Genomic DNA, 24281 nt, shown 5'->3' on the forward strand with positions numbered 1-24281 from the left:
ACTCAGCTCTCCAGACTGGCTATTCGGGGCCCTGTGCGCCTAACCACTGTTCTTAAGGAGGCGTTTCATAAACATTACTGAAGGAAAAGTTTTAGAATACTTTTACACTACAATGAAAAATATCCCAAAGATAAGGAAGGTTTTACTCGATTTCCTTCCGTGGGAGGAGAGCAGGAACCGAGCAACAGTGCAGACGGCGGTGGCAGCAGTCTCCTGGGGTAGCCCAGCACCGCCGATCAAGCCATCTGCTGAGAAGACTCGCTCAGCATCGGACATTTCCCTGTGTCCCTCAAAGTGACTCCGCTGAGCCGTGTCCCTCCACGGGGTTCTTCCCGAACGTCAAGGCGCCGCTGCGCGCGGGGCGGTGTGGCCGAGTCACCGGCTCCACGGGCCACCAACCCGGAGGCGTGGAGGCCGGGAGCGCAAGCGAACGACGCACAGCTCCTTCCTTAAAAGTGCCGCAACTATCCTGGAAAGGTGGGTTCAACCCCCGCCCCCCCGCAGAAGAGGCTTCCTACACTGTGAGGCCCTACTTCCCACTGGACGTGAGGAAGCTGCCGGGAGGGGATTACGGGGCTCTACATACTACTCGGGCGCCCCTCTGGCCCTGAACAGCCGCCATCTGGCCGCGGGCGTCCCACGGCCCACAGCCGACCGCCCGAACTCTTCTCCAAGCGCCACCCTGGCAGCTGCACTGTTTGGCCTCGCCTACTCATCTCCTCAAACAAAAGGGTTTTCTACAACAGCGGCATCCCAAGATGTAAACCAGGCAGAAAGAGTCGCTTGGAGGCAGGTGTCTAATTCCCCTCATTTCTTAGGCCAACAGGAGACCACCCGACTTCACACCGAGGCCACCAGGTTTGGCGTTGGAGACGACCTGGAAGGGCGAGGCCCACAGCCCAGCGGCTCTTGGGACGGAGCAGACAGGCCACCCCCGCCGCCGGCTAGACTCCGGCCCTTAAGCCCCGCACGCCGCCAGGCCCCGCCCCTGCGCCCAGCAGTTAGCCCGGCAACCGGCGCGCAGGGGCCGCGGCCCGGACGCAGAAAGAAGGCGTGGCCGGCGCGGGCCACAGGCCCCGCCCCTCGCCAATGGCCTGCTGCGCCGGCGCCGGGTGCTCCAGACCTAGCCCTCGCTCTGTGCCACACTACGCTGAGCGCATGCGCCTAGAGAAGAGGGCCGGTGAGGGCGGGTGAGGGCCCCCCACCGAGGGGAGGGGGAGACGGAAATGGAGGGGATCTGCGCGCACCGGCTCGCCCCCAGCCGGGCGCCGGCTGAAGGGCGCGTTAGGGGTAGAGCCGGGGGCGGTGATCGCAGGGGAGGTCGAGGCTAGGGCTCCGACCCGCAGCTGGAGCAGGGTCGCGGCGGCCCGCTGACCCGCCGGTGTTTGTGTGTACGTGCCCGCGCAGGGAGACATGGAGAACTGTTTGGCGGCCGCGGCGCTGAACGGGGTGGACCGACGTGCCCTGCAGCGCACGGCTAGACTGGGTCAAGAAGTGCTGGAGCGGGCCAAGAGGAGGGCGGTGGACTGGCATTCGCGGGAGCTTCCCAAAAGCGGCGTGGGGTTCACTTCTCGGGAGCGGCCCTACCGAGAAAGACGGCCCGCAGCCGGCGCCCAGCGCCTTCTCCCAGGAGAGGTGAGGGCTCCTGTGCTGGGGGACCAGCCCGTTCGTTCGCTCCGGTGGCCTGCTGGCAACCCGGGCACGCCGAGCCCACGCCCCTGATTCAGCTTTGGCGGAAGCCCTAAGTAACGGGACAGTGAACAGAAAAGTCCTTTGAAAATTCTTGACATGACAGATTCTTCTTCTTGGGTAGTTTACGGTACCGCTAGTGCTGGGCCCTGGTTGGTGACTTTTTTAGAAAAGTTCTTACATGCTACCGTCCGATATTACAGGAAAGCTAGCTAACCTTTCTTTGTCCTGGATAAACTGCGTGTCTGTTTATTCCTTTTAGAGTGGAATTCTTTCTCAGTAAGATCTTCTTGTAGACTTAAACTTGCAGAGACTTTTCAGAAAGTAAAAAAGATGCTATTCCCAAATTGACTTCATTCTCCAGTAGGGAATACCAGATCTCACCTGTGATTTGCCGTTTATTCAAATAGAGAGAAGAAAGACAACCAACCCTAAGTGCTTCTTTCAGAACAATGGCAGAATTCATGGACTATACTTCAAGTCAGTGCGGGGTAAGTTGTGTAAGCCAAAGCATGCCCGATCCACCTGCAGATGGACCACAAAGTGGGTCTTTGTGGAATCGAAGGAGAATCTGGAGACTACCCGTTTAGTATGCCCCACCTTCCTGGTTAGCTTGTAAACAGGGATTTAAATGAGGTGATAAATCCAAGTTAGAATTTATTCAGCAGATACTTACTGAACGTCTAACTCTGTGGGTATTATTGAGGATATACCAGTGAACAAGCCACAAAAGGTCTCTGTCCTCCCTGTTGTTTTCAGACTAGTGGGGGGCGGGGAAGCTTATTTGCTGAATTCCGACAATCAAGTCCAGATATTAGGGATTTTTTAAACTTTGAACTGAACTAACGTTAAAAAATATTAGTAAGGTCGTTCTGAACTGGAACTGAGCCTTTCTGGTTTTCAAAATGTATTGAAACAAAAACGGAAACAAAATGCCTACACCAGAATTTAACCTCAGTTTCAAGTCCCCGATAGTGTAGTTTTTAATTATGTCCCTATGAGTTTGTATCACTTGTTGGCCACCAAGGTGGTCGTGTGGAACAGATACAGTGCCCTCATCAGAGGTGGTGTGGCTTGCTGGCAGGAGCAGCCTCCTGGGAATCAGACCCATGGTCTGCCACTCACTGGCTATAATGCCCTGGGCCAGGTAGTCCCACTCAGCCTACCTTCCCTGTCATAAAGTGAAGATCTCGAAAGCACTTTCCAGCCTTTAGAGTCTGTTTCTTTGGTTTCCACTGAGAGATGAACACCAGAAAATTGTCCTTAACTATAGCATGAGGGACATAAATGAGATTTTTGGTATCATTCATTGAAATGGGTGTACAAAGGTTTTAAAGGCCTTCTTCTCAAAACTACATGCTAAGGTCATCTTTAAGTACTTTGAGGGAATGGTGAAAGCAGGCCAGCCTGCATCCAGGGAAATCCCCTGTATGGAAGGTACTCTATTATCTGGGAGTTGCAGCTGACTCTGTGGTCTTGTTCAGCCTTTTTTTTTTTTTTTTTTTTTAAGATTTTATTTGTTTATTTGACAGAGAGAGACAGCCAGCAAGAGAGGGAACACAAGCAGGGGGAGTGGGCGAGGAAGAAGCAGGCTCCCAGCGGAGAAGCCTGATGTGGGGCTCGATCCCAGAATGCCAGGATCACACCCTGAGCCAAAGGCAGATGCTTAACGACTGAGCCACCCAGGCGCCCCTCTTTCAGCCTTAACATGATGTGATTCTTTTGTAGTTATAAAGGTGCTGGTCTACAAGGGAGAAGGAAGAGAATACCTTATTTCTGTCCTGTTTTTCATTTTCATATACTAAGATTTCAAAAAATCTCTAATCTCTCTACATCTTTTGTAAAATACCTATGACTCCAAGAACAGGATTCCAATCAATGAGATATGGTCCTGAGAATATTTTTATGTTATTCTGTTAAATGGCTTTAGAAAAATCCATAACTTCAGCTCTTCTGTGAAGAGATCAACTGAAACATTTTGATTCATGGTTCACTAAAAGGGATAACAATGGTCTTTGGTCTGAGGTTTAGCCAATTAGTGTGTTCTTCATTTCGATTTTCAGTCCATACTTCAGTTCAAGTGTCCACTCTGGAATGGAGTCTCAGAACCCTCAGGCTTTCTGGAGATAGAATTAAGAACAGTGTTCTGACTTTGCCTTTACAATTTTGAAGCAGCCCCAAAAATACATTATTAGACCTATGTCTGGAAGTGCTTTCCCCAGCTTCCCATTCTTTTGGTCTCATGCCTTAAACACTGTTCGTACACTATGTTCAAAACAAGCAGACTGGTGATATCCTTATCATTAGTCATAATCAGGGGCAAGTCTAAGGTTAACTTCGAAGGGGAGGAAGGAAGCAGACAAAAAAAAAATGTAACTGCTTTCTCATCCTTTAGATTATTCTTAAATTAGAGGCCTCTTCCTTCCCTCTGCACGGGGAGAACGGTTGCCTAGCTATTGAGTTTTTGTTACGTTTCCTGTCGTATCTCTAAATCTCAAGGAGATGCACCCCTCTTCCCTTGTCCTTGTCTGAGACTTGGACAATAACCATAGAACAGCTCATCAGAACTTGTGACGAGAGGAGATGGAAAGGCACATGTATTTGACATCAGGGCGAAGACGTTGTGAAAATTCTTTAACCTGGCAGAGAGCATGGTGGTGCCCAACTGTAGTTGGCCAGAGTTCTTGCCCTACAAAGGCAGCAGGTGGCAGCAAAGTCATGCCAAATGCAGTTTCCTCCTCTGCAGCCACTTCACGTGGGCTCAGATTCGTGTGCTGACTTCAGAGGCCTGTCAAGGGAGCAGGTTATTTACCTTCGCTCTGTTGCCTTCCTCTTAACCATACTTTCCCCAAGTAGTGGAGGTTTTTTTTTGAAAATTTGACAAGACTATTTGCTTATCCAACATCTTTCACATTACTTCTGTAGAGATACTATTCATCTGTGCTGGAGGAAGGAGGGGCGGCCCACGTCTCTCGTTATCACAGAGGGAAGTCAGAGCTGCACTGGTGCTGGGACAGGGGGAATGCCCAGGTATGTATCCTCAGCTGTCCGCTCTGTGCCCTCAGCTCCCCCTCCCCCGCTTTTAACAGAATTCTTTTCCTAGAGTATTAGAAAATAAACTATTAGTATTAGTAATGAACCATTACAGGCCTCTCACTACAGACTTACCTGTCTTTTTCCACACGTTCTGGGGAAGATTCTACTTGTTGAACTGATGCACTAGGAATTCATTGTTGTTTTTGAAGAGAATAGGCCTGTTATTTTGTTTTGTTTTTTTCTTTCTAAACGCCCCCTAGTTATACTCAGAGATGGCAAACTTAAGTTCAGAATCGAATCCACAAGTTGGATTCCTGACTTCTCTGGCCTGTGGGTTTAGGGAAAGGATGGGAGAGTGGCCCCAGGGGTATGAGTGAGGGCTGGATGCACACTGGAAGGCCCCTCCTGTTTCCCTGGCCTGGGATGTGTGGAGTAACACCAGAGCCCGAAACCTGGGTTCCCTTTTCTGGCCTGACCCTAAGGGAGTTACATGTGGGCAAGAGTCATTCCTGTCCCTCCCGTTCCTTCCTATAAAATGTAAGTTGGTGCCTCTAAAGGGAATTCTGGTTTTCCCCGCTAGTACTGGGACTCCTGGGAGAAGCACAGAAGAGAATTCTATTTTCTGAGAGCCTGTTAAGTCTCAGTCACTCTTTTACTTTAAATCTCCAATCTAGTATCCCCATGTTGTAGACTAGGAAACTGAGGCTTAGAGAACTTAATTTGCCCTTTTCAGTGAAGCAGGAGATAGGATTCAAATTCAGGTCTGACTCCAAAGCCCATAGAAATATAAAAAGCAATCACAGTAAACATCTGACTACAAATACCTCACAGAATTCACTAAAAGCCTTAACAACTTGGGAGACAACTTAGAAGAAACCGACAGAACAATTATTAGTTCCTAATAAAGTAAGAGAAAGTTCTCTTTACAATCCAGAAGTCGAAGTCTAGGCACTAATCAGGGTTTCTGCTTGTCTCTTCAGAGAAAAGACACCTCCCTCGGTCTTGGAGACTTCTGTCACGCGTCAGGGCGTGCTCTCGCAGCATCCCAGCATGTGAGTACAGACCTCCTAGTTCCGGGCTTCACGACCAGTGTCATTCCATGAACTAGTTGGGCTGGTTATAGGGTCCTTTGTACCAGATCTATGGTATTTTTAAGTTGGGGTGTTTCACTCTTGAGAAAAGTGTACACCATTTGGATTCAGTGTAAAATTGTGTTTTCCTCAGTATCCTTCCTTCACTTAAAGCTTAAGGGATACTTTTTGTGCCTGAACTCCTCGTTGTGGTTGGAAAGAATGTGAAGTATTCACATCGCAGCTCCTGCAGCTCAGCTGGGCTGGCCCTGGGTCCTGCTGGAATTCCACCATCTGTTCAAGCAGCAGGAGGGGCCTGACCCTCCTGCTTACAAAGTGAAAACCATTGCTGAAATTCTGAAACATATAAATTTGGTTAGATCGAGTTCCAGAACGTTTGAAGGGATTTGTCGTCATTTTCCACAAGTGTTTCTCTGTTAAAAACACAGTGATGAGTTTTTCATTTTTAGGGTAAAGAAGTACTCATTAGTTCATGAACCCAGGGAATTTTTGGGGACTTGGAAGGTCTGGAATTCGGAGGAAAGGAACTCCAGCATGTTGCTGCAATAGTTTGCTTAATCTTTGTTTGTATACAGTGCGGTACTAGCCAGCACTCAGAATATACTGGAGTTAGGAACAACTAAGAATGTTCTGCTTCTAGTACAAATATAAGTTAGGTTAAGACGCCTCCCGTACTTGCTGGATTTGGGTAATGCTAATCTTCCTGATATTCGTGGTATTGGAATCACGGATCCCAATCTCAGCCCGTGTTTCCTTTTATGTAGACAAATGAAGTATCCTTGGCTTTCTGCAATTCTGTTACGGTTGTATTTTCTGAAATCGACTTTTGTATACTTACACGGTTGAAGACCAATAAATAGTTGTGGCGTAGTCATTTACATTCACGTCAGTTACATGAGAAGACCAAATTTGCAATAACTGGGCATGAAAGGATAGAACATAAAGCAGCTTTGGAAAAAGTTGGCTTTAACTCTGTGCAAGGTGGAGGCGGGGAGGAAGTTTCATAAAAGTGTAAATATTACCACTTATTCCTCCCGGTAGAGTTTGCTGGCCAGTAATTTGTTGTTCTCCCCCCTGGGTGTGGTGGCAGAGATGACAGCTGCTGCCTGTGGCTCCTTCTGAGCATGGAGGAAGCACGTGGGGTGGGGGGCGGGGGGTTCCCAGCTGTGGGATAGCAGCTTCGGCTCTTAGGCTCTTTTCTGGTTTGCAACTTTGCGCTCTGCCATTTGAACTGAGACCCCTCCTCTGCCTGCACTTCTGCCCACTTCCCAGCCATGTGTCAAGTCTGTCCTTGGAGGACACTCTGTGCTCAGCACAGCTTTAAACACAAGGCTTTCCACTAACTCCAGCTTCCAGTGTTTCGCCTTGTAGGAGAACCAGTCCTCCAAGGGGGGCTTTGGCCAGCCAGCTGACTTGCTGCATGACGAAATGGAGTCCACTCATAGTATGCTCAGCTTTTGGAGAAAAGAATATTTCATCTTCCACATCATGAATTTAGCAAACAAAGCACAGTTAAAAAGATTCTCATTATTCCATGGTGCCTTGTCGTTACTGCTGATCTGTGTGCTGCTGTCTACCTTTGAGCCCCAAGACAATGATCATTCGCCTTTCTCTCTACCTAATTCTTCTCTTTCTGCCACGATCAGGACCCTTCCTGTTCGTATAGCATTCTAGCACTTGCCAGGTGTTTTCACGTACGTGCTTATTTGTGACGTAGGTATTACCACAGCTTTAGAAATAAGGAAACAAGCACAGGGAGACATTGAGACTTCCGTAAGTGACATTCCTATTGTCTGGCCAGGCCGAGCCTTGAAAGCAGGGCCTCGGTCTCCCAGCCCGGTGCTTCATCCCACTGCGCCCCTGGCACACAAGGTGGCCTGGTGGTGTCGTGACCTACAGTCTCTCAACAGCTAATACCTGTTTTTCCTTGCAGGCTGAGAACACCTCTAAGGACCTCTACATAGAAGTATATCCAGGGACCTATTCTGTCACTGTGGGTACAAATGACTTAACCAAGACTCAGGTGGTAGCAGTCGACTCGGGACAGAGTGTGGACTTGGTCTTCCCCGTATGATGTGGCCCATCATGGCTATCACATCACCTTTTTTTTTAAGTAGCAAGAAGAATAAAGTCACTGTATGATTCTTTTCATATTTACACAGTAATCCTGCTTTCAGGGCTGACTGTAGAGGGTCAGCCTTCCTGGGAACTGGAGTTTGTCTCCTTCAGTGCCTATTTTAACTTAAATGTCTAGAAGCCCCCACCCCCACTTTCTGCTGAAAGTCATAATGTAATAATGCTGTCCGAGTAGTTTTTAACTGCTTACTTTCCAGGTGAAGGCGAATTGTGATAATAAAGGGAGCGATTTGGAAATGAAGAGAGTTCGTTTTTATTGGCATGGAGAGGTGAGACAGTGTCGCTCGTGGGCAGCTGTAGGTTTATGAGAAGGCGACAGAGAGGCTGTGGAAGCGTTTGCCCAGAGCAGGCCAACCACGCCCTATGCTTCTGTGGAAGAGGCCCCCTGGAGCAGGCCCCCCAGGCCTCCCGCAGGACCGCCGGGGGGGGGACCGGACCGCCGGGCTCCTGTGCCCCTCAGCGCAGGTGCCTTCGCGCCACTCGTGTGCGGGCAAGTCTGTGCGTGAGGATGCGGCTGCTATGCGCCTGCCACGTGTGACCTACGCTCTGCCCCGGCCACCGCTTAGTAGCGCCGCCTCAGGTGGTCAGCACCACTGCTCTTCTAGCTTCCTGTAAGAGGAAAAGTCCTGAGGGTCTGATGCTGACTGTAATTTTAAGGATCAAAAGTCACTGATTTTAAAAAGTCCATGATGTGCCCTAAACTCCTCAGAGACGCCAGGCCAACAGCAGTGCTGTGTCGGCCAGTTCGGTTTTGCCTGGTAGTTCATCCCATTCTGAACATGACAGGTCCTTCCTCAGGACAAACGCCAGTGTTTTATGTGATGAGAACCAAGTTTTGAGTAGGGCTGTGTTAGCATTCCTAGTGAGGAACAGACTCCCACGGACGGAGGGCCTCGTCAAGCAGACCCATGCCCATGACCGTAGGGTCAAGTGTCACTTAAATGAGATCCTTGCCTCCGTAAGAAGCCTGTGATCAGCTCTGTGGGTTCTGTAAGCCTTCGGAAGTGGAATGCAAAATTGTGGGTGTGTGCATTTTCCTGAGAAGAGAGCGTGGGAGTTCTCATTCTCAAAAGGGGCACGAAGGGGGCGCCTGGGTGGCACAGCGGTTAAGCGTCTGCCTTCGGCTCAGGGCGTGATCCCGGCGTTCTGGGATCGAGCCCCACGTCAGGCTCCTCTGCTATGAGCCTGCTTCTTCCTCTCCCACTCCCCCTGCTTGTGTTCCCTCTCTCGCTGGCTGTCTCTATCTCTGTCGAATAAATAAATAAAATCTTCAAAAAGAGCACGAAGAACCACGTGAGGAGTCCTTAGGAGCCCCTTCCCAACCAGCCTGCTTTACCTGGCTCCTCAGGGCTCCCAGTCTGAGGGCATTCTGGTCTCTCCGGTGGGTTGCTGTTCCCTGACTCCATTTTCTGTGTTCACCGTCTTCTGGTGGGGTCTGTGGTGGCTTCACGCCACTTGCTTCCAGGACCAGCTCCTTCGTATTCCCCGGCACTACACTCTGTCCCCTTTGTTGTTTGTTGCCCCTCTTTTCTCTCCAGGTGGTTCCATGTCTTGTTCCTAAACCCCAAATTCAATGAGTTATGTTGCACGTGCCACCATGGGATTAGTCCTGATGACCGAAGTAGAACTATGTGAAGGATCCCAGAATCTAACTGGAAGCTCCTACCACTGCTCTCTATTTTTAAAGTGAAATAAAGGTTGTGTCATTTCTGGCCATTATGCTTTTTGGATAGGTTATATCTGATAACCACATTTGGAATTAGGTGGGAGAAGGTATCAGACACAATTTCCAGAACAGCAAAGGTAGCCAACTGCCACCTGTCAAAGGAGCTTAGAGATCACCCTGGTCATGGGGCGCCTGGGTGGCACAGCGGTTAAGCGTCTGCCTTCGGCTCAGGGCGTGATCCCGGTGTTCTGGGATCGAGCCCCACATCGGGCTCCTCCGCTGAGAGCCTGCTTCTTCCTCTCCCACTCCCCCTGCTTGTGTTCCCTCTCTCACTGGCTGTCTCTATCTCTGTCAAATAAATAAATAAAATCTTTAAAAAAAAAAAATCACACTGGTCACAAAGAAGAGGTAGTAAGCTGGGGGCGGTTTAAGAGGTTGGGTGTGAGGCGAAACAAAATAATGGGAGATGTGACTCCCTGGGGAGTAAGAAAACAACCTGAAAAGGAGGGACTACTTTACAGGAATCCATCGCTTCCTGGCTTTTAAACTACAGATTGAATCCTGATTCAGTCATAAGCTTAGGAGGAGAGCAAAGGAACTGCGGGCAGCCAGCAGCCTGGCCTTTCTAGAAGGGGATCAAACAGGAACTTGAGAGTAACAAAAAGCGTGGAGGGCAGAGGGACCCACACCAGAGGATGCCCGTGAGGCAGAGCCTAAGACTGACCGTCAGACATCAGTATTTGAGCATTTAGGAGAAGCAAAGCAGCACGTTTCCCTAAAAGCAGACGAAATCTGGAGGGGGAGGAAAGGAAAGCTCTGGTGTTTGCCATTGTTTCCAAGCTGGTGCACACCTGGTTTTCTGCGCCTCAGCCTCACTAGTCAGCTGCGGCACCCAACGCCCCATCTGCGACAAGAGCCGGGGATGGCCCCTTTCTCCACACTCTAACTCAAGTGTATTCTCCACAGCTTTGGGCTTGGGACCTGGCAGAGGGCAGGCACAGGAATCCTCATGGTTCAGCTCTAAGAATTAACCTTTGCCTGGAGCATAACAAATGATTTAGTACCTAAGGGAAAACCAGACCAAGTACCTGAAGGTACCATATTTATCTTCTTTATGGACAATTACTAGAATTTTGTGGGGCGGGGTGGGGGGGAACAAAACTTTAGATCTGTTTAAATGTGATGGGGAGAGCGACTGAATGTGGGTGGCTGGTCAGTGGAGGGAGAACAAAGCAGTGTACGCTTAGGGAAAATAGGTGTGGACTTAACCAGGTTTGGAACCAGTCTAGATGGAATGCTGGGGAGCAAAGCTATAGCACTGGGAACACAGAGCTGGTGCCCAAATCCTGTGTGACCACCATAGTCCCTCTGGTTACCCCACTGGCGTTGCCCCCCTGAGGCCGGGCCTGGTGCTTCTCTGTTGCTCCCTACAAACTCCTGTCTACAGGCTAGGTACAGCTTTTCTTTCTCCAGCCTGCTGAAGCAGGAGGCAGTGGAAGCTATGGCGAATTTAGCATGAAAACTTAGCGTGGGCACCATTTTCTTTATAGTATCGCCTGAAGGGAGGATGTATCTGAGAGGAACAGTTGTTTCCAAGTAGCTTCTTCCAGCACGTCTCACAGCCTCTCACTGTGAGATCCATGACCCATCTTCCAGAAGCCCAAGAGCCTGCCCCGCTCTATATTTTCAATACAAAGTCTCCTGTCAGAGGGGAGGAGGAGCTCAGCTGCACATAGCTGGCTTCTTGTTCCTCTAGTTTTCTCCCTGGGGTAGGGGAAAATCCCACAGCTGGAAAGCCAAGGAAGGTCTAGAACGCTCCTAGAGAGTACGACAGCAGCCAACTTATATCCATTCCCACCCACACCCCCAAAGCTCAGGGGTCCAGGAGTCACCAAGAAAGTCTCTCTGTGTAGAAACAATTTCTCAACTTTTTGGAACTGAAGACCAATGAAGTTCTTTCCCCTGGGGCAAGAGTGAAATCCTCGTGGGCTACGAGGTCCCTCAGCTGTCCTGGAAACAGGGCAGTGGCTTCAAATAGGGACCCACAGTGGGTCCCAATGTGAGTGGTGTCTGGAGATCTTTCAGCCCTTAGCAGTGGTACTCTAAGCACACAGCCTCCCTGCCCCGGACTGAATGTTCATTTAGTTCACTCAGTGTTCAGTTAGTGACCCCCGGGCCCCAGGAATCTAGTCTAGGGCTGGGCTTATCCCAGCCCCCTCTGCCAGCTGACAGGCTTCTGCTCTTTCTGGGCCCCGCTGGGAGTCTAGATAAGACAGGCATAAGGCATGTCAGTGATACACGGCTTCTAAGCCCGTAAGGGCGTCACATGGTTCCCAGCTCAAGGTGAAGATGGGGATGGCTGCGGATTGACAGGAACACTGCCTCCCCTTCTCGTAAGGAGTGAGCAGCATGATGCAGTGCTTCTACCCACTCGGATTTACTAAGGGGACCATTGGAGAGTAGGGCCTGATGACCAATGAATGTTTAAAGACCAGTTGTTGTGTCTCTCTGGGCACTGAAGACACTAATCAGCACCTGGAGGCATTTTGACTATTCAGCTAGAGAAAAATCAAGGGCTCCAAGAAAAAAAGGTGGGGTGGGGGAGGGTGGCAAAAACAGACAATGGCAGCACCCTCTCCCTAGAGACTAGTGAAGAAGGAGAAGACTACTGTTAGACAGGGATGCAGACCTTTGCATGAAGATCAGCCCATCTTCTCCTACCGGGTTTTACCGCTCAAATGGAAACCTACTATTTCCCTTTTATCACAGCCTCCCCTTCCACATGGCCACACTCCCAAGTGTGACTTCCAATCCCAACACAGTGGACCCGTGCATGAGATTCCTAAGAGACACGTGGTAGGGAAGGGAACAGGGCCCTCAGCCCTGCCTTAAAGAAGGTACACCTACCTGGCTTCCCAGGATGTGGCTCAGACCCATTTCTCCTCCAGTACCTCCACTCAGGCTGGCAGAGGCCACACTGCCTCCTCGGGGACTTCTCAAGAAGGATGGGGTCTGTGTTGACTGTGCTGTCCACCATCAGCCTCTGGGGGAGGCCCATCTGCAGCTCATTCTCCAAATCCTCTTCAGAAGAAGAGGAAGAGGAAGAAGAAGAAACCCCCAGGGGAGCTCGCACTGTTCCTCCCTCTTTTTCAGGACCCTCTAGGGGCAAACGTGCTGCGGGCCTCAGTTCCACCTCTGGATGTTCTTTGGCTGTGACCCCTGAGGCCCTGGCTAGAGGCCACCAGATAGGTCCAGCCAAGGGGCAACAGCAGAGGCAGCCCTGGCCCAGCAGTTGGCAGCAGGCCTGGGAGACGCAGGGAGGACACAGGAACGGAGCGCCCAGAGAAAGCCCAGTGGTGACATGTCCAGTGGCTGGTCCCAGCAGACAGCAGCAAGGGGCCCAAAGGAGGGGGCTGGGGTGCTCCTTGATTAAAGGCTTGTGCAGCCTCTCCACAGCCTTCTTCCAGACAGCGGGGGGCACCCACCTGACCCCACCTGGAGGCACAGTAGCTGTCTTGCCATTCCAGAAGTGAACAGTAATTTCTTCTTCTTTTGATGCTATGTAACAGAAAGAGCAACATTTTCTTACAATTACCTCTTCTATACCATGGGACAAGGTTTCTCCTAGCCCTCAAAGCAAACCTCAGGGTGGCCCCCTGCTCCTTGTCCTCCTCCAGTGCACCTCTCCATGGACAGCCTGCCGGGAACATTCCTGCACCCGCTCCATATTTACTGCCACTTCCCGGTGCACTGGCATGTACCTCCTGGTTTCGATTTTCATGGGGGAAGAGGAGAAGCCTCCTCCTGTCATTCTGGAAATCGCAATGATACTGACTGCTGGGCCCTGCAGAAGGGGACTGTCCCAGTCTGTGGATAACTTGATGGGGGACCAGTCATGAGTACTGGTGCGACCCCAGTTTAACCCCATCACACAACAGGTTAGCGAACCCACAAAGACATAATAGTTTTAGGCTATTTTGCCCTGATGAAAGGTAATTTATCATCCGAAAGCTATGATTTGTGTATCTGTTGCCACACCCAGGATTAAGCTGCAAGTGAGGGGGGCAAGGATTTCTTTCTTTCTTTATTCCTTTTCCTTCCTTCCTTCCTTCCTTCCTTCCTTCCTTCCTTCACCTCTAAGATCCTCAGCTCACCTCTAAGACACCTCTTGCTCTCTCCTACCAGCCTGGCTCCCCCTGGGGACCGCCAGGTCAGAGCAGCTTTACTTACCTCTCTGGGGGTCTCTTGCCTCCGGGGCCAAGAGAACGGTGCCAGGGCCATACCGCTGTCGGTCTGGCTCCCAGGGTGCAAGCACCTTGTCCCCAGGTCGCAGTGAGCGTTCAGTGGATGGCAAGAACTGAATGACGTCATCTTCTAAGACCACATTCTGCCTCTGGGCTGGCAGCTTTGGGTCTGTGATGAGGGGAACCTCAAATTCCACAAGCAGGCCTCCCCGTCTCTCCAGCTGTGAAAAGAAAACACAATAAGATCTGGCGTGCGGAAGTGTAACAGGGAGCCCCGTGGTTCCCCGCAATGCCCTGCAACCAGGCCCAGGGCCTTCCTTACAAACAGTGAGGGCGCTCTAGAGAAGGGACAGGGACAGATGCTGTTAGAGCTGATTGTGGCGGAGACAGACAAGCTGCAGTGTGGACGCTCTTCCCTTGACCTCTTTTTGCCATGGGCAACTCTTGTGTATCACTTTCCGCCCTTCCTTTCCCGTTCTCCTCCTCTTCCTGTTTTTCTTTGCTCCTCTATATATTTGGCCTGCAATTCCCAGGGATAACCTGGGTCCTTTGGATCTTTCTCCAGTGCACTCCCCCTCCTCCCAGCACTTCTGAAAAGTGTTGTCCCTGCATCCAAGACCAACCAGGGATATGTATTCACCCACAGGCCCAGCGTGAGCTGTGGCCTAAGGTGAGGGCAGCCTTCAGCACTACAAGGAGGAGAGGTCTGGCTAAGCAAATGAACATCGTAAAAGAGAGGGCAGGAGAAGTCTTTAAGCTAATTAAAATTTTGAGAACTCCATATGATTTGAAAGAGAAATAAAATCTGGTTACAAATTACTTTAATCACTAGACAGCCTATTATTGGAGCAAAACACTGCTAATATTTCATTTGAAGTCACATATTAGTTCCTTGAAAATGACAAAATAACTTTTGAATGGAAATTCTAGAATTCATTTTTTTGAAATTCACACTAGTCTTCTCTCCATGAATCCATAGTCACAATGTCTGACTCTAAGAAGAAGAGAAAAACTCCAAAGAAGGAAGTAGCCATGGAAGTAAAGCGCAGGCCTGGCTCCTCGCATGTGGGGGACCAGGCTTCCGTGTGTTCAGGCAGAAACATGCATGTGGGCATGTTTTATTTCTCTTCCCCTTAGGCTGGTGCCCATCATTCAACACACTGAATTTTCCTGAACAGAGCACTTTTTACTGTCAATTTTTTTCACTGTCACAAGTTCAGTTCTATCCCTCTCTCAAATGCATCTGATACAATCCTAACCCCTAGTACCTCAGGTTGTGACCTTTTTTGGAAATAGGATCATTGCAGATATAATTAGTTAAGACAAAGTCATACTAGGCTGAGTAGGGTGGGTGCCTCACCCAATGACTAATGTTCCTATAGAAAGGGGAAATTTGGACACAGACATGCACAGGGGGAAGATACCATGTGAAGGTGGGGCAAAGATTGGGGTGACGCTTCTATAAGCCAAGGAGCACCACAGATGGTCAGCAAGCCACCGCAAGTTAGTCAGGGAAGGCGTGTAGAATAGATTCTCCCTCACGACCCTCAAAAGAACCAACGTGCCAACACCTGTCAGTTCAGTCCCCAGAACTGAGAGACAATACACTTCTGTTCTTTAAGTCCCCCCGTTTGTGCTACCCTGTTACACAGCCCTAGCAAACTAATACACTCACCGCCATTACATTTCCCTTCTAGAACCTGGCCATGAAAGCTGTGCACTTATCCAAGAAACTGTCCTGCTGGGCACACAGCTGAGGCATAGCAGGTATGACAGGGCCACCCCGAGGAGTGCGCTGGGAGATGTGAGGAACTTGCCTCTGGAGCAGCCTTTATCTGAGCCCGGTAATAAAAGCCATCTGGTCCCCTTCTTGCCAGGACCCAGGTGTCAGCAGCAGCTCCGACTCTTCTCAACCAGCCAGGCCCCTGCCATGCTGAGTCAGCAATGTGGAGACACGGGTGGTAAGATGCATATCTGAGAAAAAGCAAATGGAATTAGGGAATGGAGAAGACCGAGCCCTAAAAACATCAAGAACTGCATTTCACAGATCTGAGCAGCACCGCAGCGTGCATATGACATGGAAGGCTGTGTGGAACAGAAATCCATGTAGAAAGTGGCTGATGATCTGTGACTTCCAGTAAGACAAGGAAAACTGCTGGAAGGGGCAGAAGGAGAGGACAGTGAAGGGAACTATCATTTGGGGATTGAGAATTGCTTCAAGGTCATTAAAACGAGATTAGCCTGGATATATTCAAGTGAATTAATGCTGGTTCTGAGACTGAACAGCGGACCAGGAAAGAGCACTGGGGAGGTAAATCCAAAGGCAGGGTGTGGGAATCCAGGATGAGGCAAGCATGTTTGGATGGCACCAAAGGAGTAACATGGGAAGGATGCTTGGTGCTATGGGGTCAGAAGAGAGGAGGAAGTGTTTGAGCAGGGGAAGCACAGAGGAGGGCGCTAAGGGGCTGAGAAACAGGAAAAAGGAGAAGCTACTCCTGGAGAGGTTTGTGGACAGGGCCAAACCGGGGGTGCAGTGTTGGGGGAGGTTATTGAGTCAGGGTTTGGGTTACTGAAGAAACTTTACTTTGTGGACAACCCTGGAGGCAGGGAAGCTGAACTCTGGCTTTGAATGAAGACGGTCACATAGGTGAACCCAGAAAGCGGGCTCTTAAGGGTTCAAGCTGGCATGTCCCTAACCTGGGCACGGACACAAGTGAGTCCCTGGGACTGACACCACTTGTATATGCTTGAGAGCTGAGCTTCCTTTCCTTCTGCAATCACACTAGACAGCCCACCCAGGATTCGGTTCCGGAAGGGCCAGGATCACTGAGGGTTACTGAAGGAACCTGAGGCGGTGCCCGGAGCCCTCGTCTTAGCTGTCGGTTGCAGAAGCCCTAATTTCTCCTGCGGTGCAGGGCTAGTCTTGCAGTTGATGGTGAAAACGAGCTAGAAGCTCTCTAACTGGTGATGCCTGACTGCCTTCTCTACACGTGCCAACTCTGACATCGGCCACCTTGCCACACGGCGCTACGAGGAGCACGGTTTAGACGGGAGCGATGGAATACCACGAGCAAATCATGGCCCACACCTGAAGAACCCGTTCAGCCTTCCCAGGAAGCAGCGGGTCCCCCCCGCGGTACACCGTCGAGCGCCAAGAACAGAGAGGAACGAGAGGGGCCGAGACTAGTACCTGGTGAGCGGGTTGTGCCGGGTGAGCCGGGTGCTTGGATGGCAAAGCGGCGGGGCAAGGAGAGCTCCCGGGGAGGCAGCGCCCGTCCAGGAAGGGGGCTTCAGGGTCGCGGCCGCGCCGCGGTATTTGGGCGAAGGCGTGCCAGGCCTTGCAGAGGATTCCATGGCCTTGGGAGGAGAAATCACGCGAGAACAAGCGCCGCGGTTCCCGAGCGGCCGCCCCAGCCCCGCGGAGGACGCCTGGCCGACGACGCTCAGCTCTGCTCGCGCAGCCGCCGGCGGTTCTCTGAATCCTGCCCTGCGGACCTCAGCGCACGAGACCGGGAGGGGCTGAAGGAGCAGTGCTGTGACTTGACAGAAAGCCGGCGTGGAATCCGCGGCAGCCTGCTGGCTGCGTGCTCACGTCACCACGGCGCTCCAGCTGTGTCTCGGGAGGTAACACGGGGCAAGCACCTGGCTGATCTGTGGCTCAGTATACCTGTTCCCGCCTCCCCAGTTGTAGGGACTCCCAGGGATAGAACAGAACTTCCCTTCACAAGGATGGCTGGCCTACCCCTGGTGACAAGCTGACCCCTACTCTTTTTTTTTTTTTTTTTTTTAAGATTTTATTTATTTATTCGACAGAGATAGAGACAGCCAGCGAGAGAGGGAACACAAGCAGGGGGAGTGGGAGAGGAAGAAGCAGGCTCATAGTGGAGGAGCCCGATGTGGGGCTCGATCCCATAACACCGGGATCACGCCCTGAGCCGAAGGCAGACCCTTAACGACTGCGCCACCCAGGCGCCCCAGACCCCTCATCTAAGCCACAGACTCCCTTCCTAATCCAGTGACCTCCAGGACTAACTCTAGCCCCAGCTGAGATCCCAGGGTCATGTCCTCCACAGACCCGTTCAGACGCGACAGCTGCCCCCCGCGGGGCCCAAGATCACACTCCGCTGCCCCCGCCCACCAGAGCTCGGTTAGGGTCTGCCCCTGCCCAAGTCCACAGGTCGGACCCCAAGGGGACTTACCCACAGCCCCAAATTCCTCCACCTCAGCCTTCTGACAGTTGGGGCTCAGGGCCTCAGCCCGACTGACTCCTGGTTGCCAGGCACGTTGCCATGGCTGCGAGCCAGCAGGAGCGCTGTGGACTGAGTGGGCTGAGCATGTGCAGAGAGGTGGCAGGGGCCTTGGGAGGCGTGGGCAGGGCAAGGGGGCAAGGGTTTCTCCGGGGAAACAGGGACAGGGGGTACTGGAGAGAAGGGTCACCGCAGCCTCAGTTCCCCGAAGCTCAGGCTTCCCCACAGCTAGAAGAGACAGTCACGGTGGGAAGCCCTCATGAACCCCAGGGGAGTCTGGTGAGGGAGGGGGCTGCCCCTACAGAGACTGAGGGCTACTGATCTGCCTCCATCCTGTGCAGACAGGAGGCTGGGTTCAGTGAGCCACTGGCTGTATGACGGACTCTAGGATAGAATTTGTCTGTAGTTTAAGGCAAAACCACCAGAGGTGTGGGTGTGTTTGTCTGTAACAGTACCCCGCAAAGGAGCAGAGATGTGGCGACCACTTGGGGGTGATGGGAGTGGACATTGGTGACCAAGGGAACAGAAGTCTGGACTCTGCTGTCATTTGAACATCCATGGGACAGGACGTCCTGCTCCGGGGATGGGTAAGCATGGGCGTGTTCCCCAGCCTCCCCAATGAGAATAAATCTCAGGACTTGTGTTGGGAGTCCTGGGTATATACTCTCTCTTTCCTCTTATACATAAATGAGAAAGTACATGGTTCTGGGAGCCTCTGACTGCCTTTTGGGGACACTGAAGCTATTCCCAGAGAAAGGGATGATAGACAGAAACAAAACAGGTTCTCAGTGACATTGTGGAGCCCTGCCTGAAGGCAGCCCTAGAGCTAGATGCTTCAGTTAGGCGAACTTGTACTGATTATACAAATTTGGATTGGATTTTTCTCTTACTTGCAACCAAAAGATGACTGCCCTCCCAGAGCCTAACTTTGCAGTTATGTCAGGAGAGTGACTGTTGCTAAGGATCACACATGTAAAGGCTGAGAGTTATTTGGTGCAGAAAGTTAGAGTCCAAGAAAGACCAACGGAGTCTCTGGCAGTGAAAGAAGGATATCTGAATAAGATGGGTGGGATTTCAATGATGGAGGGAAATAGGAGAACATTCCAGTGTCGGAGGCAAGAGCTAAGAGAGAAAGATGCACTTACAAGATTGCTTTTCTCTTTTGGAGAAAATAGACTATCATGAGAAAATCAAGGTGTGACAGATTGATGGGAGCTTTGAAAACCAGGCAGATAAATGTAAACAACATGGTAGTCAAAAGGAAGACGTCATGGGGTTTGAGCAATGAAGTGACATGAAATGCTTTAAGAAAAAACATCAGAGTGAGAATGTAGCCAGTCAAGACTAGACCCCAGAAGGCCAGGAGGAGACTCTTAAGAGTGACCCAGGTAAGATGTGACAGGATTGGAATAGGAAAATAGTAACACCAAATATTTACCCATAACATCTACCTGATTTGAGGCTCTTTGCTGGTTGCTAGGAATATAGAAGGAATAAGACTGGTCCCTGTCTACTGAAGAGATAGATGTGTGATACAGTGTGTAAAGATAGTAGGATAGGAACTGCAAGGAAATATGTGTACAAAATAAAGGAACACGTAATGGCTGGAATGGGAAGATTTCATAGAGGGGACAGTGGAGATGAATGTGCTAGGGTGTGGGATGTCCTGACTGGGCTTGGTGATGGATGGGACCCGGGAGTTAAGGGAGAAGGAAGAGCTGACACAGTCATGGGAATGGAAATAGAGACATTTTGAAGGCAGTCTCCAAGATATGGGGCAGTGACTGTCCTTCCTCGAGGTGAAGGACAGGTGTGGCCCCTGTACATTTTCTGGCCAGGAGAACCTGCAGAATGGTGATGCTATGGACAATACAAGATTAATAATAATAATAACGGTTATGAATACTTGTGTGTCAGGCATTGTTAATTCTCCTAGTAAACATATGGGGGAATAGTTGCTGTTGTTATTATTATTCTCATTCTCTGGACGAAGAACTGAGACATGGAGAGGAGAGAGCAGAGTCGTAGTTCAAACTGAGGCAGTTTGATTCCAAGACTCCACAGCCTTCTTAACCCCTCGACTGAGCTGCCTGAAAAGTCTTCTGCATACAGGAAAAAGATGACTCCAAAATAATTTCAAATGACAATGAGATTTTGTTAGCTAGCTTTGCCTCCACCCTGGGTCACTCTCCATCCCGACATGGGTAAGGTATAGATGTACAGATTTCCTGTCAACCCCAAATTATAATAATGAGAACTACCAGACTTTGACAAACCAAGGGAGGTTCATTGTGATCGCTTAGCACGAAGTGTTTGCAAAGGGCAGTACAAGCATTGACTACTCATTGGTCAGACTTCACAATACTTTTGTGAGGGTTTCTCACAGCTGAGCCCCTGGCCAAGTGTGTGAGAAGGGCAAGGTGAGGGGTATAGAGAATCCTGGGGACCCCTGCTCCCCTAAAGTTCTTGAAAGAAATCACCAAAGCTTAAGATGCATCTTCTCAATCCCCATAAGATCACGTTTAGTACACCCGAACCCTGGTAGGAAACACCCAGCAAAGCCGGACCTTTGAGCTGTTACCTCCCTGTGCAGAAGTTACATTTAGGAAAAACTAGTGAATGATGCTGTAATAAAACCGTTTTGTGAAATTATTTGTTTCTTTTCAGAAACGCTAAATCAAATGATTCTAAAAATGGGGTCAGTGTGGCAGCTGGTGACTGCCATTATGGAGGAAGCTTTCCCAGGGTTATTCTTGGTCTCAGCCTTATCAGGGTGCAGAAGAGACTGCAGGTAATTAATATACTTGATGGCAGCTCTGAGGGTCTCCACTTTGCTGAGTCGCTTCTCCAAGTACTCCTCTGGTAGGTGATGTCGGAGCTGGGCGTAGCCTTCATTGACACACTTCACTCGCTGCCTTTCCCGCTCATTCCTTTTGCGGATGAAAGCCGGCCCATAGGAGTATTCACACCTTCTATAATTTGGATAAGGCATTGGGAAGGAGAAGGGGCAGGGTTCACCATAATTCTCCATGATCAGGGAATCGCTGGGAAAGGGCAGCAATGGCAGGTCTTCAGGGTAAGGGGACGGCACCGGGGCCTCAGGGTACAGGTGGAAAGTGACCATGGGGTCCAGATAGAAGGACCTGGTCAGTGGCAAGTGGGCAGAATCCGAGAAGGCAGGCAGTTTTTCTGGCAGATTAGAGAAGCTTCGATTGTCCATCATTTCCTCTTTAGCCTGGAAGCATAACCAAGTTTATTAATTTGGCCAGATCGAAAGAGAGTAGATATCATCCACTTTCTCAGCGATCAATGTTTTCAACGCCTTTTCTGCTTTGATGAATCATTTCTGAGCTCATTCTGAAAATGATGTGGGGTTACAATACTCTGTGGGTAATAAGAAGGAGGATTCTTTTGGCGATACAGAGAAACAGCATTAAATAACATTGACTCACTTTGTGAGAAAGTTACCCCCTTTCAACTCTTTTCAGTTCTGGTGATTACAAAGATACAGCTTTAGTCTTGTAAGACTGTGTCTTCCACACTCCTAGAATGCTTTCTGATCTTCCTCAGATGGAAGTCTCCAACAAACGATACAATATAGCTAGAATTTAATAATGGTTTGCTGTTAATTTCTACTAATTGTGAGTTATCCTGATTTCACACTCAGGGCAGTGATATAACATTTCTTTTAAAAATACATCTACTTGAGGGGCGCCTGGGTGGCACAGCGGTTAAGCGTCTGCCTTCGGCTCAGGGCGTGATCCCAGCTTTATGGGATCGAGCCCCACATCAGGCTCCTCCGCTACGAGCCTGCTTCTTCCTCTCCCACTCCCCCTGCTTGTGTTCCCTCTCTCGCTGGCTGTCTCTATCTCTGTCAAATAAATAAATAAATAAATAAAATCTTAAAAAAAAAAAGAAAAGAAATACATCTACTTGAGTGAAAATTGTCACTTAAAGAAAAATAGTAAGGGAATAACAGTACAGGTGGAACACTGATAACGAAGGCCATGAAAGTTCATGCAAATAATTAAAGTTTGGGAAACACTGAAATACCGCAATATTCAAATACATGTTGGAGACATTACAAAGGAGTTAATGATCATGCAGCCTCATGGGCATAGCCTTCTTAAATAATACCTGATATGCCAGAGGCAGAACCAAAAATAAAAATAAGAAAAGAATTTTTGCTCTTAAAAATTCACTTTAAGAACCTTTAAGAAATTCCCCAAACTTCAAACATAGTCAATTTATATAGTTTTACTTACACAGAACTTTAAATATACTGAATGAAGTGCATCTGTATTTAGGTTTTGTCTTTTTTTCCCCACGGGACATAAGGATAAAACATGACACCCCGAGAGGTCACACACCAAGACAGTCCTTTTTTCTGATTAGGTCTTCATGCACCTCATTGATTAAGCCACCATTACTTTTTGCCTTTGACTATAATAATAAAACCACAACAGATTTTACAGGGATATTGCAGTTTAACCAGTTAACTGGGAGGCAGGGTAGTGCTGTAGGAAAAAGGCATTCTTCTTTCAGTTATAACACCCTTGAGTTTCAATCTTGGCTTTGCCCCTTCCTTCCTGTGTGTCCTTAGGCAAGTTTCTTAACCTTTCTGAGCTTCACATTTTTCCTAGGATCAAAAGAGGTATTAATTATTCTGCAGGGTGGTTGTGAGGATAAAATGAAAAACAAAACAAAACAAAACAACCAAACAAACCCTAATGTACAGGCGTTAGTTCTTTTCCTCTTTCTTTACAGATAAATATTTGTGCAGCGTTCTTTCTAAATTGCACCTTACAGAAAAACCTGGCTTATATTTTCCCTAACACTAGAAAGTCAAACACTGATGTATGCAAAGCATATTTGTTGAGAGAGGACTATACTTAAAATGGAAAAGCAACATGAACTCTGCCTGTGAGCCTCCAGAAACGAGGGAAATATGACTTTCTGTTCATTCCTCGGGGTGTGGTTTTTTCAACATTTCTGAGAATGAGGGCTTGACCTCTATGCTTGGCATGGGTAGAGAAGAAGAGGCCACTCTCCTCCCCCAGCCCTGTTTCTGAGCAAGATCGGATCACATGGCCACTTGCTTCTCTACGTGAGCATAGCGCAACCTGCAGTCCGCGCCATGGAATGCGTGGAGCACCCTCTAAGCACCAGAATTCAAGGGCGACGACGTGTATTCCTTTCAAGCGTGAAAAAGCCTGTCCTATCTAGTGTGGCTGCTGAGAGACAAAAAAGACTATGGGATCAGAAGGGGCAGCATGCGATGCGGGATGGGTTGTGGTGGGGTGGCTGGGAGGTGGAGAGTGCTATAAGGAGTCATGGTGAACACCCTGGAAAGGAGTCAAGAAATACCAGGGAAAGCTCTTCCTAATAGGGGGTTGGGGATGGGGTGGGGAAAGAGATAAATGTGAAAGGTGCAATTAAAAATCAAAGCAGGGGCACCTGGGTGGCTCAGTCAGTTAAGCGTCTGCCTTCAGCTCAGGTCACGCACGATTCCAGGGTCCTCGGATGGAGTCCGTGTCAGGCTCCCTGCTTCTCCCTCTCCCCACTGCTCTTGCCCTCTCTCTTTCAAATAAATAAATAAAATCTTTAAAAATATATATAAAAATCAAAACAAAGGAACAAGAAATTAAAGATTCCAAATTACTGACCAAATAGCCTAAAATAATTAAAACAAAAATCTCTGGAAGATTAAAAACTAGCCAAGATTCTGTCACAAATGAAAAGTTGCTGAGAGAAGAGTTAGGAAATTCCCAAGGCAGGAATTCCAGAGGGTAAGAGACCGAGAACATGTATGGCAAAGGCTACAAAGTGATGGCACAGTGGGTATGGAGCCTGTGTGCCTACATTCTGAGAACAGCAGAGCCCTACAGCTGCCTGCGGCTAAGAAGCCAGTCCCAGCACAACAGAGTATTAAAACGCAAAGCAGATGTCAGCAAAGCCAGTCACACACAAGAATTCTTTAGGTATGTTTTTATCCTGACAGATCATTTTAACGTCTTAAACCCTGACCCAGATGAAATCTGAGTAATTTATCTATGCCACAGGTACTTAAAAGTTTCTAGGCTTTAAGTAGACAATGCATAATTCTTGGGGAAAAAAAGCTTAGCGTCTCTGTAGACACACTGATGAGTTTTTTTATTGAGCATTTCCCAAA

At 49.4% G+C, this 24281-nt stretch overlaps 3 protein-coding genes across 4 annotated transcripts; 1 reads left to right on the forward strand and 2 right to left on the reverse strand.

Moving 5' to 3' along the window:
* Window positions 1–1064: 1064 nt before the first annotated feature.
* On the forward strand, window positions 1065–8193 carry AKIP1 (A-kinase interacting protein 1). Of its 2 annotated transcripts, none has more exons than XM_040630755.1 (6): window positions 1065–1180; window positions 1408–1635; window positions 2100–2180; window positions 4615–4719; window positions 5706–5777; window positions 7750–8193. In XM_040630755.1, the coding sequence occupies exons 2-6, from the start codon at window positions 1414–1416 to the stop codon at window positions 7888–7890; spliced, it is 621 nt and encodes a 206-aa protein (XP_040486689.1). In that variant the 5' UTR covers window positions 1065–1180; window positions 1408–1413; the 3' UTR covers window positions 7891–8193. The 2 variants fall into 2 exon arrangements, with proteins under 2 accessions (XP_040486689.1, XP_040486690.1); XM_040630756.1 differs by having other exon boundaries at window positions 1100–1190.
* Window positions 8194–8296: 103 nt separating this feature from the next.
* On the reverse strand, window positions 8297–17224 carry CUNH11orf16 (chromosome unknown C11orf16 homolog). The gene is made up of 6 exons (XM_008683800.2): window positions 17053–17224; window positions 15680–15836; window positions 13849–14083; window positions 12526–13176; window positions 9289–9509; window positions 8297–8561 (listed from the first exon to the last, which is right to left on the reverse strand). The coding sequence occupies exons 1-6, from the start codon at window positions 17214–17216 to the stop codon at window positions 8529–8531; spliced, it is 1461 nt and encodes a 486-aa protein (XP_008682022.2). The 5' UTR covers window positions 17217–17224; the 3' UTR covers window positions 8297–8528.
* A 3170-nt stretch (window positions 17225–20394) lies between these two features.
* ASCL3 (achaete-scute family bHLH transcription factor 3) lies at window positions 20395–21764 on the reverse strand. The gene has a single exon (XM_008683802.2). It carries the CDS (start codon window positions 21330–21332, stop codon window positions 20787–20789), a length of 546 nt encoding a protein of 181 aa, XP_008682024.1. The 5' UTR covers window positions 21333–21764; the 3' UTR covers window positions 20395–20786.
* Between the last annotated feature and the right edge of the window lie 2517 nt (window positions 21765–24281).

Source organism: Ursus maritimus, unplaced genomic scaffold, assembly GCF_017311325.1.
Source record: "Ursus maritimus isolate PB19 unplaced genomic scaffold, ASM1731132v1 scaffold_16, whole genome shotgun sequence".
In the NCBI taxonomy this organism is placed as follows: Eukaryota; Metazoa; Chordata; class Mammalia; order Carnivora; family Ursidae; genus Ursus; species Ursus maritimus.

Bases quoted from the DNA above. Each gene is read 5' to 3' on its own strand.
- ASCL3 (XM_008683802.2), bottom strand. From the start codon at position 21,332: ATGATGGACAATCGAAGCTTCTCTAATCTGCCAGAAAAACTGCCTGCC.
- CUNH11orf16 (XM_008683800.2), bottom strand. From the start codon at position 17,216: ATGGAATCCTCTGCAAGGCCTGGCACGCCTTCGCCCAAATACCGCGGC. The intron at 9,510-12,525 runs GTAGGTGTACCT...TTTGGGGTTTAG, and splicing joins GCCACATCCTGGGAAGCCAG to GAACAAGACATGGAACCACC. The intron at 8,562-9,288 runs GTAAAGCAGGCT...TTCCTCTTACAG, and splicing joins TGGGAGCCCTGAGGAGCCAG to GAAGCTAGAAGAGCAGTGGT.
- AKIP1 (XM_040630755.1), top strand. From the start codon at position 1,414: ATGGAGAACTGTTTGGCGGCCGCGGCGCTGAACGGGGTGGACCGACGT. The intron at 2,181-4,614 runs GTAAGTTGTGTA...TTACTTCTGTAG, and splicing joins ATACTTCAAGTCAGTGCGGG to AGATACTATTCATCTGTGCT. The intron at 5,778-7,749 runs GTGAGTACAGAC...TTTTCCTTGCAG, and splicing joins CTCTCGCAGCATCCCAGCAT to GCTGAGAACACCTCTAAGGA.